Consider the following 21529-nt stretch of genomic DNA (forward strand, 5'->3'; position numbering starts at 1 on the left):
CCCACATGAGTTTGATAGTTTTGTGGCTTGTAAGGATTGTGTTTTTGATGCTTTGGTCGAGGATGATTTTTGTATGTATGTTGATAGTTGAGGCGATTGCGCTAAAAGAGTCACTTAAAATCTTATTACTTCTGAATGATTTTTCGTTCGTGAACAGTGTCAACGCCAAAATTGTATGATAAATTATTATATATTGTTTATTTTTTATAACCTTAAGCATATTAAATATATAATTATGGATTAAGATAAATTAGGATTATTTTATACAGCCCACAATTATTGCTGTGAAAAAATATATTTAATTTAGCCCAGCAAATTGTTTTTATTGATTCATCGGTCATAAACTGGTGACCAATATGACAATATCTTTACCACTTTAAAAAGATCTATTCAGATTTCAGAATGCTTACTGAAAATTAATTATATTCGTTTGATTGGTAAATTAAATAAATCTATCCCACGTGTTATACATATTAACATAATATATAATATATACATATATAAAAGGTATATTACTGGGTACCACTCTCCTGTACAGTTTAAGAGTATTTGTCGAGCATGCCATTGTAATGTATGTGTTATATTTGAATTCAATGAATATGAAAAAAGATTTCTGGTGACGTTGTGTCATCCTAGCAAACTTTTATAAATAATCAAATCTAATAATTAAAAAAAGTGGGTAAGTGGATGTCGCTCTGCTGTACAGTAGGTTACAAGTGGGGCAATGTATAATGCATTGTATTAAACTTGAATTCAATGATATAATAATATATATATAATGATATTATTATTATTATTATTTATTATTTATTATTATTATTATTATTATTATTATTATTATTTTATTATTATTATTATTATTATTATTATAATTATTATTATTATTATTATTATTATTATTATTATTATTATTATTATTATTATAATTATTATTATTATTATAATTATTATTATTATTATTATTATTATTATTATTATTATTATTATTATATCATTGTATAAGAAAAACGATTCTGAGTGATTCTGGATATTTTATATTAGGATTATTTATTATATCCTGTAAGTTGGATTAATATTATATTATAATTTTTTATTTGTTACAATAGTGATAAACAAAGTGTTAGAAATTAAAATCCCGTTTTTAGTGGTCTTTTCTGTGGCATTAAATAACTATAGAGAAAATCGAAAAATGACATCTTTAAAGTACCATCTTGATTCAATTTGCTAAAAGATAAGATCCTATATATTGAAATCGAAGCGCTCCTTCTAGTAGACATTTTGTATACAGGATTTGTATTATCAGCTTTTAAAATTGTTGGGAATTTATTTTATATTTATAAAACAGCTTCGGATTAAATTATGTGAGTGTTAACTAACCTTCAGTGATAGGTCATGATTACTGTATACAGAACCAAGTTAAAACGTTATTTGCGGAGACAATAAGACACTTATGCAATCAGTCAGTAAGAAATGAAGCTCCATTGAAGAAAGATTGTTTATTGGTTATTTAAAAGATTACACACAGGATATTGACATATGGACATTGGCATATTGTGAGTAATAAGATATGTTACGGCAGAAAAAGTACAACCGTGTCAAACTCCCCACGGTATACTAGTGTATATACTTATACCGTCTAAGAACTTGTTTAGTATTGTTTGGTCATATGACGTAGGGCCGGTTGCCATTGTAGTTTTTATTTCTCTATTGTGGTTGTGTTAGATAATGACAGATGGTCGATAAAAGGTATATGGACTGCAGCAGTGTGACGTTTACCAACATCCAATCTCCAATGTCCACTTATCCGATCGATCGGATTCACTGTACGTTAACCACTGTGTTGTTCCCTGATATATTCACCTTTATGGGCATGGGCCTACAATTTATATTTTTCGAATATTTTTTTGACTTTTTTCCAATTTTGTTTCTACTATTTTGGTCATTAACGTGGAATTATTTCATGTTACCTAGTCAGTAGTCACGTTTTCAAAAACAACGTTGAACTAACTATTATGGTATGCCCTACATAGTAGGCTGGGTGAAGTTTCTAGACGAGTATAATATCGCACTTCCCCTAATTTTCCTGACATAACTCGATGATTTGCATAACCCCAATTGGTCACTTTTAGGACGTTCAGCGCTCGGCGAGCTAGTAATCGATTTATACGAGGAGAAGTATTGACAAATTTGGTTTTCCGACTTTCCCAGTCGATTCTCGACGCCCCCTGTTGTTTGACTGTATCAAACTAAAGCTACCATTAATAAAACATTTTTCTTCTAATGCCTCACATATATCGTTTTCATCACATTCATCCACTCTTTTAATCTTCTGTTTATCGAATTTTATACATTTAGTAAGTACGTACAATTAAATACTAATACCAACGATGTACTAGCAGGTACCATAGTTGGATCAGCCGATGCATTTTATGAGTCAATATTTTTACACTGTTTTCAGATATCTAAATGGTTATTTAATACTCGGTATTATAACTTTTGATCACTTGAAATAGATATATCAGGTCGATGAACGCAATAAAACTAGTGGACTAGTTCATTAAAAAATATAATATTTATTTTGTCTAAGCAATTATTTATCAACTTATAGATAACTATTTTATTTTATTATTCTACTTATTCCATAGTACTATGTTCAAAATAAGAAACACAGTGTTGACGGCCGACTTGTGCGCTGGGGTGTGGCAATACTATATGGCAGGTATATAGATGGGGGACTCAGCGGGAGTGACAAACGAGTGTTACTTGACTGTCACCGATTAAAATGGGTCACTGAATGTATTTCTTATTTTGGACAGAGTATAGAGAAAAATTGACAATGTATACGTCATTATCCTTGCATTATATACTATATACGTATAATTTGAGATAATTTTGATTTTGATCGACCGCAAAGGGCATTGTGAAAATTTCTCGGATATTTCTTACATTGGTAAATTAGCCTATTTAGCCTGTAACATAGATAATATACATATATATTATATATTTAATGTTTATACGAATAATATTCAATATTTTACGAAATCGGATATTTAAAAGAAAATTAACATAATTTATTGATTAATAAAATAATAGAACTCTATTGAGAACTCTTTTTAGTTATTTTTTTGTAACTCAAAATATTTTAATTGTAAAGACTTGACACTTTTTTAGATATTAAATATTTCACACATTATTCATTTATATACACAATGAAATTTTCAAATATTTAGTAAAATATTAAGCTATTTACCTATACGGCTATACGGACCTATTTAAACCATTCTATGATACATCGATGTTAACTTATAATTTTATAATTTTATAACTATTATTTATTATAACATTTTAAAAGCTTCAAAAAATGACATGCTTATACATTTTTATCATAGTTCAAAATATTAGCTACTTACCTACTTACATTATTAAAAAAAAAAAATTTGGAATAAACGACCAAAATAACTATAGAATACCAATTGTACGAAATGTATTAATTTTTATTTTTTTTTTGTTGGTAATTGTAACTATAACTGATCCAATAACTATTTAATAATTTTTAAAACAATTTTATGTATAAAAAATGGTAAATTAAGTAAAAGAAATAATATAGAACCTCTGACACTTTTATTCCAGGAATATTTTTCTTTTAGCTCAATTAAATTAAATTATTATTGATACGGGCCAATTTTCATAGCCATACAGTCTATGTAGAATAGTTTTTCTGCTTATACTATTTTTATAAAGGTCATTATGAGTTGTTACTGCAAAATTGTTTATGCAGTAGTTATGGCAAGTTGGTATAGTGATTGGGATGACCCGATTGGACAAGATTTGTTAAAACTTCGGAAGTTAACTTCACTGGAGTTTCCTTTGTTGTCCAATATCAAAATTCATAGACGTATTGCCATCAAACCAACTAATAACGTAAAACTTTTGGGATTTTCTCACTCCACTAACCTTTTGTTCATTGAAGGTTACGCTGCACTGCTGCAGTATTAGGTACTTATTATAGACTTCAATGTAAATCATAGTTATGTTTCTGTCACCATTCACTTTGTGACTACTAAATCCGAAATCACTCCTCTCAAAATCGGACAAATAATATATGAAATATGAATCATTAACTATTCCACGTTTATGACTATAATATGTGGTGTACTATTATTGGCAGAAACGGTACCTACTTCAAGTACAAGACGTATACAACTGATATTCTTACAAGACTTACCTAGTGATCGTTATCACGTTCGCACACAATACATAATACCTATCATATAAATAAAATATGGATTATAACGTAAAACGATACATGCAGACATCTAGACGTATATTTCAACTCAAAAATGGTCTGACATATCGTCGAGTATACCCGACAATAGTTAATAAACAGGTCCAGTTTTTAAAATTTTCGGCAATTCTATAAAATACGAAAATTAAATTATAATCTATTTTAGTTACCACATAATAATTCTCCACGAACCTAATACTCGATACCTATTTAGGGGGGGGGGGGGGGGAGTTTGAAAAAAATGACTTCACGAGAATAATTCTCAGGCCGTGTAGAAAATTGTCGAATTTTTATAACTGTTTTTTTTTTATCTGAAAGAAGAAAACATCGTACGGCCGCATCGAACTTCATTTTTAAATTTTATTTCAAATAATGATGTAAAATAATTTATAAGGATATTAACTTATATTAGTTTAAAAAAAATTATCAAATTTTATTAATTCTACAGAACAGGATCATTATTCCCGTGGTCCGTGGAGCGTATATATGTGTACAAAACTCCATTTGCACCGACCGCCTTAACTCGAATCAGACATGACTATATGAGCAAGTGGTGGACGGATGTGATAAGACACTCCCATAGGTCACCATGATAATCATGTTATTATGTAAAATGCCTAGGCACGTTTTAAAAAATATATTTGTGTAGGTTCTTCGCGTGTGTGTAAATGCACTTATATTAAAGCTGTTCTCCACCTTCCAACACTAATAACATGTGTTTGTATTTTGTAATCAAATCAATTATGTTTCACTCACTTAATGTCTGTTTTGTTTTGTTGAAATGAAGAGATCAAAGTTACGCTTTCACCTTAAGTAGCATAAAGACGATTATTGAATTATGGTGTTGGAATAGGTATTAGCTAGGGTGAATATATAATTCTGTACGCCCCCATGAATTGCATTTAAAGATAATTTCTGGGCGTATGGTGGCCTATTTAGTTGAAATACCTGGTTATTAATTTATACGTAAGATCTTTTAACTCCGAGACACTGGAACCAAATCAGATTAAAGCAAATTTACCTAATGTAATAACGGACTTCAGAGTCCACTGTTTATATTTCGCTATAAAAAATAATTTTAACTTTTGAGGCTGATAATAATACTTCAATTAAATTTTTTTTTTTTTTAAATATCAAATATATTTGTATTTGAAAATTTGAAAATATTAAGAAGTTTGTTACCTGTAAAGTAATATATGTAATATATGACTACATATAATTAAAAGAAAAACAAAAATAATAATTTGGTGTACAATTAATAACATTTTAATGGACTTGATTAAACTTGCATCATTGATTAATATTTATATTATAACAGCTGATAATATAGTTATCATTCTGTTAAGATATTAAGATTAAATATGAAAAAAAAAAAATGTAAATTAGTGGATTGTCGTTGTAATTGTAGGTTTGGCATGGTTGAAATGATTGACAACGGACCCGGTTCGATTTATGACACAACTTTATTACAATATCTAATGTACAAGTAAATTACATATTATATTATATTCAGACCAATGTTGCGACGACGACGGTCCAGCAAAAGCTGTCACCGCCGTTCACCATTGGCCGGGTCAGCGGCGGCCAAACCTGTTATTGTCGGTAGCGGTCTCCCGGACGTCGATAGAGACCGCGACATAATGGATGTGTTAAATTTGAATTCAATGATATATCTTTGTATACGTACGACGTTGTATAAGTCCAGCATACTTGTATAAAAAATCAAAGTTAAGAGTTAAAAAAATGAATACAAATCGAAAATATCTCACGGCTATACATAGCGTAAAACTTTCCGGTGAAATTTTTCTTTTTTATAGAGGAAGAAAACTTGTCGGGAACGTTCTATTAAAATTTCTATTATTAGGTATGAAAATAAAATATTATACGAATTTCTAACTGAAAAAAAGTTCACAAAATGTGAAAAATGTTCTCATGGATATAAATAGCTCAAAATAGTTTGAACATTTTACCATGTTTGGAAAATGGTTATTTTAACATTTTATGAAAATGGTCTTTTTAACATTTTATAAAAATGCCGTGGGTCTACGATTATTGTTTTTTGAATTATATCAAAATAAATCATATCAAAAATTTCAAAAATCTATAGATGAAAATCCAATATTGTAAACATTTTAAAATCAAACGCTCATAAAACTATGCTAATTTCTGGATAAGTTTTTTTTTCGTTTAAGGTAAAAAAATGTGTGGGGAATCTTTTATTGAAATTTTTAATATTAGCTATGAAAAGAAAAACTTTTATAAATTTCTAACTGAAAAATAGTTTGAACATTTTCGAAATTTTGATGAATTTTGTTATAATTTAAACTTTAAATGTATATTTAATATTTTTGAACTTCCATTAATGAAACTTATAAGGAACCTTGCATTAAATATACAAGTGACAGAGTTTCTATCCAGAATAATTAAAAAATATTTACAAAATTCGAAAAATATTAGCTCAAAAAGAGTCAAATTGGTACCATATATGGAAAATGCTAATACAAATAGTTGGTAAGAATAATATTGGTTTTTCAAAACACTTTCTTAAACTACTTGGAATTTTCAATTTTGACCTCCCAAAAGTACCAACTATATTCACATTTCTATCAGAAAAGATGTTAATCTCAAAAATTGGAGTATTTTTACTCCCAAAAATTTTGATGACAGACAAAAAAAAACACAAAACATTGGAAGTGCAATACATTCTTTTCTCCGCTCAGAATCTAAAATTGAAATTTAACATATTGAATATCTATAATTTATTACCCAGACCTTTTCTTGTTTTTTATATTTATTGAAATAAAAATTTAATATCAAATTTAATATATTATAATACTGTCGAAAGTTCAATTTAAAGAGTGTAACATGTGTTTTTCTCGCATTTCGGAGCAATAAAAATGCTTTGAATTTAAACTTTGAGGATGATAGCAAATTATAACTAGTTGGTACTTATGGAGGAAAGATGTCCAGTTCTTTTAAAATAACCTGGAAAAACAAAATTAAATAAAACAACAGAATTTTTCCATAATCAAGATATGCATTTTATTTGTTGTGCAATGTTGCCGAACAGTACAAATAAACTGTATACAGTTGTACAAAACTCATAAAATAAAAATATCAGTAAAACATTAAACGGTTTAAAAAGGTTCTTTGAAATGTTCAACAGCCAATTTTAAAGTACTTGTACACTAATTCAGATAGTTTAAATACAAATATGAGTAGATCCAATAGTTGAAACAATCAACATATTATATTCTCAAAATCAAAAGACAATCCTACAAAAATAATAAAATTACATTCTATTTAATACGTAATAAAACTTAAATTAAAATATTTAAAATATTTTGTGAAATTGAATTCATAATTTATTAAAGCACCTATATTCTAAAGAAAATGTTTATATTTCATATTTTGATTACAAGCTTAACTAACTTTATTATAAACGATACTCGACCATTTTCAACTACAATTCTTATTTTGTTTAATAATTTTATTTTAATGACTTAATTTTAAAATCTTTGTATTATAAGATTGGTTATTTAATAACATTTTAAGATAGTTTTTGTGTAGAATAAAAGCATTTAATTTAATCGTGTTATTTTTAAACTAATACAATTAAAAAATGTATGACATTGGAATAAATTTAATACGGAATCGTGTCGGATTCCTTTTAATCGTAAAATAACCACGGTTGTATTCCCATAAAATAAATATATTTAATCGACTTAAAATGTCTAAATATTATTCTAAATATTCTGAAAAGGTATATTAATTTTATTTATATATTCCAATATTTATTTGTTTTTAGAGGTACCAGTGGAATTGATATTGATTTGAGAAGGGTAGACATTGATCAGTGTCCTTTACCACCAGGAAGTAATCATTTTAACATATTCGCTTCATCTGACAAGTGTAAAAAACAAACTACTTACGTAAGTTATTATAATATTATGTTGTAATTCACGTTCAATATCTCATTTGTTTTAGACATTAATTTTTTATGAAATATTATATATATTTAATGTAACAATCTATAATATAAGTATATGCATATTATTTTTTTGATGTACATGTTAATTAGATTACTTTTTCTTAACATTGACATGCAGTGGCATAACTGCATAAAAATCTAGGGGGGGGGGGCAAACAAATTAACCTCCCGTTCGGCTGTTCCCGTAGGAATTTCCTCATAATCGCGATTTTAAGATAATAACGTGTTCACGAATAACGGATAATAATAGTCACGCATAATGCGATTATTGCGATAACAATAACACTGACAATACGTCAACATAATATCATTCAACAAGAGAAACCTTAAATTAATATAAACTTTTGTAAAGTAATTTGAGGAAAAAAATATTTTATTTTTATTATATTATGTTTTACAGTCTTGTTAAGAATACTTTTTAAATGTGGATTATTTGGAGGGGTAAAATGATACTTTTGCCTCCACAAACATTTCTGGGGGGGGGTCAAGTGACCCCCCCCCCCCCCCCCCCGCAATTACGCCACTGTTGACATTCAGTGTTCTAAAACCTTAATTTCGAATGAAAACATCATAATAATTCAAAAATGTAACACATTTTTTCAACATGCTTATGTTGAAATTTTTCGTAATATTATCCATTTCAAATAATTGATGTAACTCTATATTACTTATTAGAGAAACCTTTAATGGCTATTAATTATTCATTTTGAAATATCAATTTGCGACATAGAATTTTAATTTCATTTGCTGATATAGAATACATTTATAAAAACTTATTATGAAAATAATTTAATTACAGGATGATACGCCTAGCATTCCAACACCCATTATTTCTTTTAATAATCAAATTTTGATTTTTTTTAATTTTTATATAATATATTATACTCTTAGTTCATTTTTTTAAATTCTTGAATTTGTTTCTACTACTTAAGGAGCTTCATGTGGCGATTAGATACAAACTTTTGTTTTTCAAATGAGAACCCCTTTTTTGAATTTAATTTATTTACCAGATAATTTTTATGAACATTTTGACGTATCAGAATCAAAACTCAAACAAGTATAGTTTTTGAATTATTTAACTTTGCGTACCAAGGGTAATAGGTCCATGATAATAGGTTTGGAAAATATGGGAGCCATGGTGATTTAAAAGTGTTGATGATTGATATTAATTTATGAACTTTAATTATTTGTAAAAGTGGTCCAAGTATAATAAATACTAGGTCCAATAAAACATCTGATTTATACTTCTGTAAATCTACTTTTAAGAACTATTATCTTTAGAATATATACCTACGTTTTAATAACTGAGAAACTTGTCGTCTGTATTTTGAATTGGAAACATCAACATTTTCATAAAAATTATACACTAAATCATTTACACTAAAAAATGGGAGTTCTTATTTGAAAAACATGAGTTTGTATCGCCACAGGACACTTCTTAAGTGGTAAAAAAAATTACAAGAATTTGAAAATATTATGTTCTTGTTGTAAGTATTTTTGAAGATTCCAAATATCAGGGTTTGAATAACTGCATTATTAATGAAAAGTGGCTTTATTATATTGATACTACCTACTAACATTTTGGAATGGATTTTATATTCTGCGATCTGTATCATCTATTTAATTATAATTACTACTGAAAACACATAAGTATACATTGTTATTTTTGTTTATACCTATGTAAAATGCCGTTTGGCGTATATTTATAAATGAAAAAAAAAACAAATAATATGCAAATAACTTTACTTACTCAGTACACTATGCGTTTAATAAAGCAATCCATATTTTATATTACATATGGCAATGCCTTTAAGTAACTGACTATGCAAGTTACGCCTCTCTTATAAAAGGACGATACACGGCTATTTGCTGTCTTCGTCTTTTAAGTGCGTAACATAACAAGTTTACTCTCAGGAACACGCGTTTAGCTCCGTTAGATTAAAAATTCGAGTGAATCGACCTGTTATGTAATTTGATGGTAAGTACATTATCTGTGTTTGATGTGGATTTTTTACGATAGTTAAATTTTTAGTAACTTTTGCGTTTTTAATGTAGCGTAAATTAAAGCTCATAACTCACTTAAAAACTGAATTATCACAAAAAAACACACAAACGAACACAGGTAATGTTCTTACCACCATGTTTCATAACAGGTCGATTAACTCTAATTTTAAAACTAACTAATCTTTTTGAGTTCGCGACCCCCTATAATGTCACCAAGATGTCTAACGACCCTTTTGTAATGTAAACATAGATTCTACACTATGTAGATAACAGTGGTTAAAAGAAATCTGCTGAGTGTAAATTTGCTGTTATGCACTTGTAAGACGGAGACAACAAATATATGTGTAGCTTCCTCGTAATAAAATAATTAAAACTATAAATTAATTCGGAGTTCATTTGTTGATGTCATCATAAACTCTTAATCGTTTAAGTTCTTACTTCGTAACCTATAACTTTAAAGGACATAGTTATTTATTCATTATAATATTATCACTATTATTAATTTATTATATTGATAAACCATATTATTTTTAAATGTTGTAAATATTAATGAATTGGGTTACGACCGTTTAAAATTGAAATAACGTATATAAAATATTTCAATTTAGAAGGAGAAATATAAATTCAACTAAATGCTTTTGAAACTTTTGTAGTATCAAATATTACATACGAATGATAATAAGACATATTATCTAAGCAACTTTTTATTTATTTTTATACTTACATTGAAGTACAATTTAACTTTTGATTTCAAACGGAACAAAGGATTTTATGGTTCACCTTAAAAAGTATTTTTAAACTCGACATTTGAACTTTCGTACTTATTTGTTTGTTTCATTTTTTAATTTTAGTTTTAAAAAGTTTTCTTATGTATTATGAATTTTTTCTACAAAATGTCGTATTCTATTTGTTTCCCAAGACCTTAAACCCACATTATAGATTAACGTATGTTATTTTGATTAAAATTGTTTTTTTTCTATTGAATGTGGTTTCAACTAACCTCACAATTAATGTACTTCCCACTAGTCCCACTTGTTTTGAATTGAAACCATTTGGTAACAATTATTAATTAGGTAGTTCGCACTCAAAGTATACAAATTATTAAACCTAATCGCTTTTATTGTACCTACTATTATACAGTTATACATATAGCAAATTGTATTATTTCCTAAATTATGTTCAAGACCACATTTTATGAGTATACTATAACGGTGAATTATATGTTTTATAATCACTCTTAATTATTTTTATACTTTGTATAATAAATAAATATAATATTTAAAAAAAAAAATTTAAGTTTTTGATTAAATCTCTGTATAAAACATGAATAATACTATTCATTGTAAATAGGTAAACTGCTATTGTAACAATAATATATTAGGAGCCTTGCATTAAATGTTCACGCTTTTTTACCCGACAAATAACATTAATTTATTGATATTTATAGAAAAAAAAACTAAAATAGGTAATTGAAAACTAACAATGTCCGTAAACAGCTCAAAAAGAGTCAAAATATTTTCAAAATTGTATGGTGTATAGACAATGCAAATATAAACATTCAGTACAATTTTCATGTATCTACAGTTATTCGTTTTTGAAAAAACAATAAAATAGCAAAATCGTTAAATGAGAAATCAAGTGAATACCAAATGTTGTATAAATATAAATTTCAAATGCTCATAAAAATTGAATTTGACTTTCTTGTAAACATTTTCAAATTATAGATTTAAACACAAAAATTTTTATGAATTCTCAACTCACAATAACTTGTTAATTTTCGTGATTTTTCCGTATTTTGTCAAGATTTGAACTTTAAATGTTTATAAATAAGAACTGTGACTAAGGATTTTTAATTTTTTTCATCTGCCTTTGAAACAATAATCTAGGAGCCTTCTATTAAATTTTCAAGCCTTTTTAACCAACAAATAAAATTTTATTGATATTTTTAGAAAAAAAAACTAATGAAAATGGAAACTGAAAATATCCGTAAACAGCTCAAAATAAGTCATAATATTTGGAAAATGTTATGGTGTATAGAAAATGCTAATGTAAACATTCAGTCAAAATTTCATGTATCCACGGTCATTTGTTTTAGAATTGCACCAAAAACCAAAATCGATTTTCTCGAAAACAAATTTTGCGTAAAAATTTCAGTTTTTCCTTAATTTTTCTTTTGTTTTTCACGTCGCTTTTGAAAACTACTGGGTAATTTTTACTTTTGACTCCCCCAAAGTACCAACTAGATTCACTTTCCTATCAGAAAAGTTACTGTTGAAGAAAATCCAAGCACTTTTACTGTCTTAAAAGGTGATGACAGACACAAAAAAAAAAATAAAAAAAAAAAACTAAATAAAAAAACACACATCATTGTAAAATCAATAAATTTATCGCTTCGCTCAGAATCTGAGATGTTATGGCACTTAACACGAAAATTATTGCATCGCTTACTAGTTACTCACTCAATTAATAAGAATGGTGTCTACATAAGATGTTGTCGCTTATAGTTCATAATATTTTTTATACCTTTCATTTTTAGCAAAAAGTTTGGTCATTGATAACATGTTATAATATAATGGTACCACTAAATGAGAACTATGTATGAACTCGGTAGAGCGTCGTCTACACCAATATATATATATATAACTAGTGTCGCTTAGGTACTATAAAAGTGCCACTCGCAACCAACAGCCTTTTAACCGGTGAATTATAAAATATACCTATAGTATTTGATAAAATCGTTGAACTTTTAGGTACACGACTGTAGATAGGAAATGGTTATTATTCGAATTTCAAAACTGAATTTGGTCGGACAAGTTATTCGAATAATGTAAAGACGTATAGTATTTATGTCAAATTAATAGCCATAATTCACAATAGTCTTGCGCTGATTGTGAAATAAAAGAAAGATACATATTATCTAACATCTTGTAATATATACATTACATTACATTACATTATTATAATATGATGACATTAGCGAAATTATTTCAACACTATACCAACATAGTTCTGAAGTCTGTCGAAAGTTAATGTTTCTACGTTTAGAACACCTTACACCCCCGTTAGTTGTCAGTAGGTACATAGTTACGATTGTTGATATTAGTTGTGCGTCATAAAATTTAGAGCGTGGATTTCTATGCAATTGCATATTTTTTTCCTTTTAATATTTTTGGATTGTTGTCAGTTATCTCCACGAATCATCATAATTTGAAGCTAATGGAGAAATTTTTTTTTGCATATTTCTGCATATTTAAAGGTTATTGCATATTTTTGCATATTTTTTTATTTATATTGTTGTTGACGAGACAACTAATGCACGGGGCTTATACATTGCAAATTTACTTGCAGGAGTTATGAATAAAAAATTTTCTGGGAAACCTTATCTTTTAGCATGTAAACAATTAGAGAAAACAAACAATGAAACGATTACACGATTTATCAATGATTCCTTAAAATTATTATGGACAGATGTGGGAATGGAACAGCGTGTATTACTATTGTTAACAGACGCGACGTCATATATATAAAATATATATTGCATTTATATGAAAGCAGGGAAGTCTTTAAAGATATTTTATACTAATATGATCCATGTGTACCAACGTGTACCGCTCATGCTTGTAATCGTCCTGCAGAAAAAGTAAGGGAGTTATTTCCAAAAGTTAATACTTTAATTATAATAATGGGAAGAAAATATGTTTAAAAGCGCCGAGTCGAATCTCAATTTTTAAAGAAGTAATGAATGATACCCCTTTACCACCGGTCCCAGTTCTTACAAGGTGGGGAACATGGGTACATGCTGCGTTATATTACGCAGATTATTTTACCAAATATAAAAAAGTCATCGAGGGACTGGCAATGGATGATGCACAAAGTATTAGAAAAGTTTTGGATATAATTGAAGATGGTACTATTGTCAATGATTTAACATTTATATCTACTCATTTGGCATTTTTAGTGATAGTCATAAAAAAACTTGAAACTCAAAATATGACTTTACATGAAAGCATTTCAATAATTAACGAAATGAAAGAAAAAAATAATTCTATTCCTGGATCGAAAGGTGCAACACTTGCAACAAAACTAAACGAGCTTTCCAATAAAAATTAAGGTCTGAAGATTCTACGAAAAATTAATTCAGTGTTATTAGGCGAAAACGTTCAGCTCGAAGATCTTTATGACCCGACAATACTAAGTTGCTTCAAATATGCCCCAATAACTTCGGTTGACGTCTAACTTTCATTCTCAGTCTTTAAAAATATGTTAACCGATAAACGATACAGCTTCACAGAAGAAAAACTTGAAATGCACATGATTATTCATTTTAATAGTAAATAAAATTTTAAAAATAAATTAAGTTTTTCAGAAAATTCCCTAAATTTTTTTTTTATGAAGTACCTATTTAAGTAATTCATTATTATAAGTTGTATTGTAAATTTTAAATAAATAAAAAATTTTTGCATATTTTTTGCATATTTTCATGATTTTTACTGCATATTATATGGCATATTTCAATACTTTTAAGTGCATATAAATCCGCGCTCTACTTATGAAATATACATATATATATATATATAATGCACAGTATCTAAATATTGACGGATGGCGTATAACATATATGGCAAACACGATAACAGGACACGATTTTCGAATTAACCAGGCGTGGGAATGTATCGATAATTAATTAAACAACGTTCTGTGAAGTCCACAGATATGTCGATAGACTAGGGGGAAATGGGAGAGCAGGAGGCCCTATAAAACCAGACCCGAAACGGCCTGTATATTAGACGTGTTATACCATAGTACAGACGAGCACCTTCACGAGAGACAACATAACAACTTTGTAAATTTGGACTTAGAGTATTTTATGCAGAAGAAATTTAATAAACAACTTAAACTTTTCAACAAGTCTAATTATTTTGTTAAACCTACCTGAGAAATCCTTTACCAACGGTCTTGCTACCTGCAACTTATAAACTAAGCAGTTACTTCAATTGCTAGTTTATAACAGTGCCACCTGTGACCGAGATTCGAACCGGCGATGGTGCGCGTCGTAATTACGGTAAACCGACGCCTTAGTCCACTCAGCCACTCCATCCCCTGATGGTATCTTTCTTTTTATCCAAAAATAAATATGTGTGTTTGATAAATATGTTTTAAGCCCCCATAACAATGTATTTCCACAAATTATTACATCATGTGCGATAGTGTGATAAATGAGAATACGTCATAGTTGCCATAACTTTATTATGTTTTCCCGTATAGCATAATATAATATAGTATATACTCATATGTAGATGACAAGGTTTGTTTGGTATTGTTGTCTGTATTTATTTTTATTTGATGAACATTAGATTAGCCAATTTCTAATTTTGCATCCACCAAGGTAAGCATAGTACCTAATTAAAACAATTGTGTATGTACTTACCTATCTTTTTAAACTAAAATTTGTTTTGAATAGTATTGAAGTATTGTATTACATTTTTTACAATTATGTATATCTTAGGTAAAATATCTGGTATTTATACCAAATAAAATACATAAATCAAATAAGAGTTGTTAATAAATTATTTATTATTAAGATATTTCAATAAAAACCTTAGGTACACTATAATACTCACTATTACACAGAATGTTTTAATTATACCTATTGTGTTATATCACCTACAGAAACTGTTGTATCAAACACTTCTATTGAAATACCAAATAACATTGTACTAAATAATGACACTGTCTAATGGACCATTAAATAATATTATAGATGATCTAAATATAAAATTGACTTAAGTTTGCATCATCTAACTGAATAGAACAAAGGTTTATGAAAATAGAAAATTTAGTATCACCTATTCAGTAATATGATGTCTAATCAGTGTTGGGAAGGAACGCGTTCCTTGAGGAACGCGTTCCTGGAACGCGTTCCTTTTATAGGAACGAAGCTCGGAACGCGTTCCATTTAAAATATAGGAACGAGGAACGGGAACGAGTTCCTATTTTGAAGGAACTTGAACGAAAATTTCCGTTCCTCAAATAATGAAAAAATTTTAACACGTTGAGTGCCACAGTATATTTTATGAAGCGCATATAGTGTGTTTCCGCGCCAAAACTGAGCCGCGACGCCGTCGGTCGACTACGTGTCGTGTTCCGGGTCGTTTCCGGTTCCGCGCGCCAAATTAGTTCTTCTCAAACAAAACAAAATGTCAGTATAAAAATATTTTTTCAAATAAATTGAATTAAAAAAAAAACAGATTGTTGTATCATACTATGTCCTATACTCCTATGGGCTATAAGCCTATAACCTATAGCATGTCTCTATGTGTGGTGTATCGTGTATAGTACACACTATACACTGTATACTATACTACTATAGTAATATACATGTATAATATTATGCAATTATGCAATATGAATGTATATATATAAAGTTTCAAGTCTACGCTATACAACTTTTGAATTATAACAAAAAAAATCTAAGACAAATCATTTTTGTTAAAAATCGGTGCTCCTAGAAAGGAGTGAGTTAACCGATTTCAGTGGTGGTCAATGGTGTTTTTTGCGAAAAATTTTTAAGTCAGAAATAATCGGTTAACTCTCTCGGTTCGATTATTTCTGACTTAAAAATTGTTCGCAAAATACACCATTGACCACCACTCAAATTGCAAAAAAAGGAACATGAAGGAACGGGAACGCGTTCCTTTTTAAAAAGGAACGGGAACGCGTTCTTATTTCGGGACAGGAAAGAGGAACGGGAACGAGTTCCTTTCTTACAGTAGGAACGAGGAACGGGAACGAGTTCCTTTTTAAAAGGAACTTTCCCAACACTGTGTCTAATGGACCATTAAATAATATTATAGATGATCTAAATATCAAATTGACTTAAGTTTATATCATGTAACTGAATAGAACAAAGGTTTATGAAAATAGAAAATTTAGTATCACCTATTCAGTAATATGATGTTTTTAAAGAGGGAACTTTATATAAAATAAGTGACACAATTATTTTAAGGTTTTAAAACTATAGAACAAAAAGAATTTCCTAGCATAAAAATGTTACAGACGGTGAGTTGGTATAACAACATATTATACTGATATACCTGTTAAAATAGACATTTTTAACAAGAACTCTAATATTAAATTATTTAATGAAACTTAGAAGTTTTACCAAGAATAAGTCATATAAAACAAACCAAACAAAAGGTGTAGCTAGTTTATTAAAATATGTATGTATACTTCAAGATGCAAAAAAATTGTATGTCGACGTGTATCATCGACATTCATAATATTGTTCTCAATGTTGAAGAGTGAAGACCACAACGGTGCAGCTTATTATGATGAAGATGCGTGTTAACATGCTTTTGTATTTAATTATAATTAAATAATGATAACACCCAAGTTATAAAATATTTTTTTGTTTATGAATTAATAATTAAAAAAACATTAGGTTACAAATTAACCTAAATTTATCCCCCCCTCTCTTTCTCTCTCACTCTCTGGAATCATAACTCTTCAAGAGTCTTGCCACCACTGACACTTCATTCCACTCTTCTCGATTTTGTACTTTTTATTCTCAATTTGGTATCCCTAATTTCTTTAAGTAAGTCCTGATTTATTCCAACTATCCATCGCTTCTTTGGACGTCTTCTTGGTCTCATCCCTATAAGTTTCCACTCTACTGCTGATTTTAGGTACTCTGAGTCTGGCCTTCTCATTACGTGCCCAAACCATTTAATTCTATGTGCTTTCACAAAGTTGTTTATCTTCAGAACTCCTGTCAATTCTCGGATCTCTTTAGATCTTCTACGCCATCATCACAGTTTGTTGTCAAATTATACTGTATCGCAAATGATTTGCAGTATTTTGTTTTCGAACGATATCAGTTCTGCTCTATTCGGCTTGTTAATAGCCATACATCACATAGATATGATAGCGTTGGTCTAATTTTATTATCTACATGTAGAAATGCACTTTTGTTCTTCTAGAAAACAACTCAGATTTGAGGCATTTGGCTAACAAAAATGATGCCATTTTCTGCCTTGATGATTGGTATAGTCCGTATTATCACTGATAGTAGTCATCAGATACGTAAATTGGTACAATTTCTCAAATGCATGTCCTTGAATCACCACATTGCAAGCTGGCATGGTTGTTGGTTGGCAGTAGTTTCATTACTTTGCTTCATGATGAGAGTTGAATTGTTTTGTGTTATACTCTCTTCATCGTTATTACAAAATAAATCATACTTAAGTCATCTGCAATACCTAAAATACCAAACTTGTACGTGTCAATGTCGATGCCACAGTTATGTATCTATAGTCGGTACACTCTGAGCAACTTTCTGCAGCGAAGCTTGTAATAACTTTAAACTCTTTGGATAGTACATTTTCGACTCTTACTTGATATTTTGTACCATTCATACAAACTTTTCTTTAGGGAAATGAGCTTACTTGGAAGTTGGAATTCCAAATTTGTACATTATATTATACAATTATATAATTGATAAATAATAACAGAAGTGTAAAAATTTAACAAAATAAATATTTTTAAAGCATATTAAAGAGTTTTAAAATTTTATTTTTGTATTAGGTTTTGTAATAAAATCGATTATTAATATTTTATTTTTTGGCAGTACATATTTCTTAAAAATGGCCTTCTCTTAGAAACAGTACCTAGATGTTTGATAAAAAGTCTATAATGTTCTGCAAAAATTCTTATTTCAAGCTATATTTTCTCAAATGGTACTATTTCACAAAAATGTACCTTTTGAATGAAATTAAAAAAAAAAAAATGTTCAACAATTGATAAAACTTACATTTTGACAGTTCTAAATAATTTAATTGCACTTTTTGTATAGATACCGTGTAACTAAATTATTATAATGATAAACCTTCTATAGATCCCACAATAAAAAAATGTGTTTCCTGGACAATTTTATTCATAACCGTGCATTTTGGAAAAAAAAAATATAATCATTTATTTTAGGCGGTTATTTTTACCCAAAATATCAGTTTTTATTTCTAAGTTGATTTCTTTATAATTATGAGACAGCTTGCTACAACAATATCTATTAATACACTAGAAGGATGCACGTTTTTTTGCATTTCTATTTATTGAAGATTTCCCCTAAGATGAATTAAAATTAATCTGTTGAACTTGATTAGTTGATTTGATCTCAGTCCATTGTTTTATATCGAATATAATATCTTTGTCATCGACAGCATAAATTGGAATATGGTTCATTAAAACTAAAGTTACGTTTTAAACATTTTATCAATCTTTTTTTGATGATAATTTTAACTCGAGTGACACCGTGGGTTATTTGGGTCATCTTATAAAATTATTAGTGACTCACTGACTTGTGACTAAATATAAGCTATATATAAATGGACTGTGACAACATTAAAGGGCATAAAGTTCAATACATATTATTTAAGTGTTACCGGCAGTTATTAGATAGTACGTATTACGAGCAATAAAACACGTAACCGTAAGTAAATAAGTAAAGAACGTATTTGAACGATATTAATGCACACCTAAAGAGGAAACACGATTTATCAATGTCAATAGACCAGAATTTGCTGATTCTTAGGATGTAAAATAAAACAAAAAAAGCTCAAATACGTTGCAGTAGTTTATAGCAAAAATATAACGGAACGTAATAATACGCACATTGCACACATTGCCGGTAGGTAGTAAGGACTACAGACTCATGATTTAATCCATGATCGAATGCCATGTTTTCAAATGATACATTTCCAAATGAAGATGTTAGAAATGTAATTTGTTCGAAAAATGTGTGTTCAAAATGTTCGAACAATCAATAATATGTAAATCAGTTTTAGATTCTAAGTGTAGCGATGAAATTGTAGGTACCTACTGCATTGTTTTAAAATTAAATATCTTTTTTTATACATCTGTTTTGTGTCTGAAGACACTTTTTTAAGTAGAAAAAATGCTTCTACATTTACCATCATGGAAGGTTTTTGGTAGTAAAGTAGGTTTTGAGGGTTTCATGTGTCTCTCATAAGCAGTTATTACATTTAATATTTTTTAACTGGGTTTCATTAAGTTCAGTTTCGTGAAACTGTTCGTTTATTTAAAAATGTTTAATAATTCAATTATTTCTATAGATAGTGAAAGATTTAAAAGCCTCACCATAATTTTTCTTGCACTTAACCAATAATGTACTTTCCTTCATGTAATTTATGTAACATAAATAAATATTAATTAATGTTTATTATGAATACACCATGAACACTATTTAATAATTTAGTTAAATACGACATTTGGGCGATACAGCACAACAATACATAAATATTACTGCCTAATATTTACCTGTTTAATACCGACAAGCAATACTCACCTACAACTGTAATCAGTGGCGTAGACATGATTTCTAAAAGGGGGGGGGGGGGGGTAAAAAAAAAACGATATAGCTAAATGGGAAGGGAAAATTGGAAAATCCCCCACCCTCTCAAAACTATTTACTAAAGTAATAAAAAGCCAATGGGGGGATCTAACCCCCCTCCCCTCTTGTCTACGCCACTGACTGTGATAGATACCTACTTTTTGCTATGTCCTGTTAATGGACTTTGAGCTTAAACAGCCATAACAATAAAAACAGAACACCTCATATTTTTCTAATAAATACGAGTGTATTTTTCTATTATAAATGACTTCTACAAAATCTTACATGAAGTTGGAAAACATTTAATTTTTTTGTTAAAACAATTATTAATAACATAATTTATTGTACTATTAATTAAAATATATAATTTTTCTACGTTAAAATAAATAGTTTAATATAATTGATTATGTTGTGAACGCATATCGTTATAATGTACCTACAAATTGTTTTTTTTTATTTATATTTTTAGTGTGTTGCTGTATCGGGTTTGGGGTTTCGAAGAGGGAGTTACAAGTGCATGTGCCGTCGAGGTTATTACTTCCCCGCTCCCAAAAACTTAGGTCATCCTGGATCCCGGTATTTCAACGGAGTCATTATCGAAGAAGAATACGAAAAACTTATGCAGGTACGTGTAGACAATTCGCTTGAATATTGCGCGTATACATACAGTATAATATTATATGGAATATAATATGTATATTATGATATAATAATATGTGTATGTCATATCCATTTTAAACACTGATATGTTACATGAAATTAATAAACTTCAGTTTTTAGACATATTCGCATAGCTACATAATATGGATAACTTTTCACAAAACAGACACGGACATTTAGTAGG

At 28.6% G+C, this 21529-nt stretch overlaps 2 protein-coding genes across 2 annotated transcripts in view; both read left to right on the forward strand.

The window, feature by feature from the left end:
- LOC132949404 (probable G-protein coupled receptor CG31760) overlaps window positions 1–21529 on the forward strand; it is a 116235-nt gene that overhangs the window by 62061 nt on the left and 32645 nt on the right. Inside the window, exons 4-5 of the mRNA XM_061020278.1 lie at window positions 8094–8217; window positions 21155–21310. Coding sequence (XP_060876261.1) covers window positions 8094–8217; window positions 21155–21310 — 280 coding nt within the window. The remainder of the gene's footprint in view (window positions 1–8093; window positions 8218–21154; window positions 21311–21529) is intronic.
- On the forward strand, window positions 13900–14523 carry LOC132949412 (uncharacterized). Its single transcript, XM_061020287.1, has one exon. The coding sequence runs from the start codon at window positions 14019–14021 to the stop codon at window positions 14388–14390; it is 372 nt and encodes a 123-aa protein (XP_060876270.1). The 5' UTR covers window positions 13900–14018; the 3' UTR covers window positions 14391–14523.

The sequence above is a fragment of the Metopolophium dirhodum genome, chromosome 7 (assembly GCF_019925205.1).
Source record: "Metopolophium dirhodum isolate CAU chromosome 7, ASM1992520v1, whole genome shotgun sequence".
In the NCBI taxonomy this organism is placed as follows: Eukaryota; Metazoa; Arthropoda; class Insecta; order Hemiptera; family Aphididae; genus Metopolophium; species Metopolophium dirhodum.

What these genes read in the sequence shown, in the direction of transcription:
- LOC132949412 (XM_061020287.1), top strand. Translation starts at nt 14,019, where the DNA reads ATGAATGATACCCCTTTACCACCGGTCCCAGTTCTTACAAGGTGGGGA.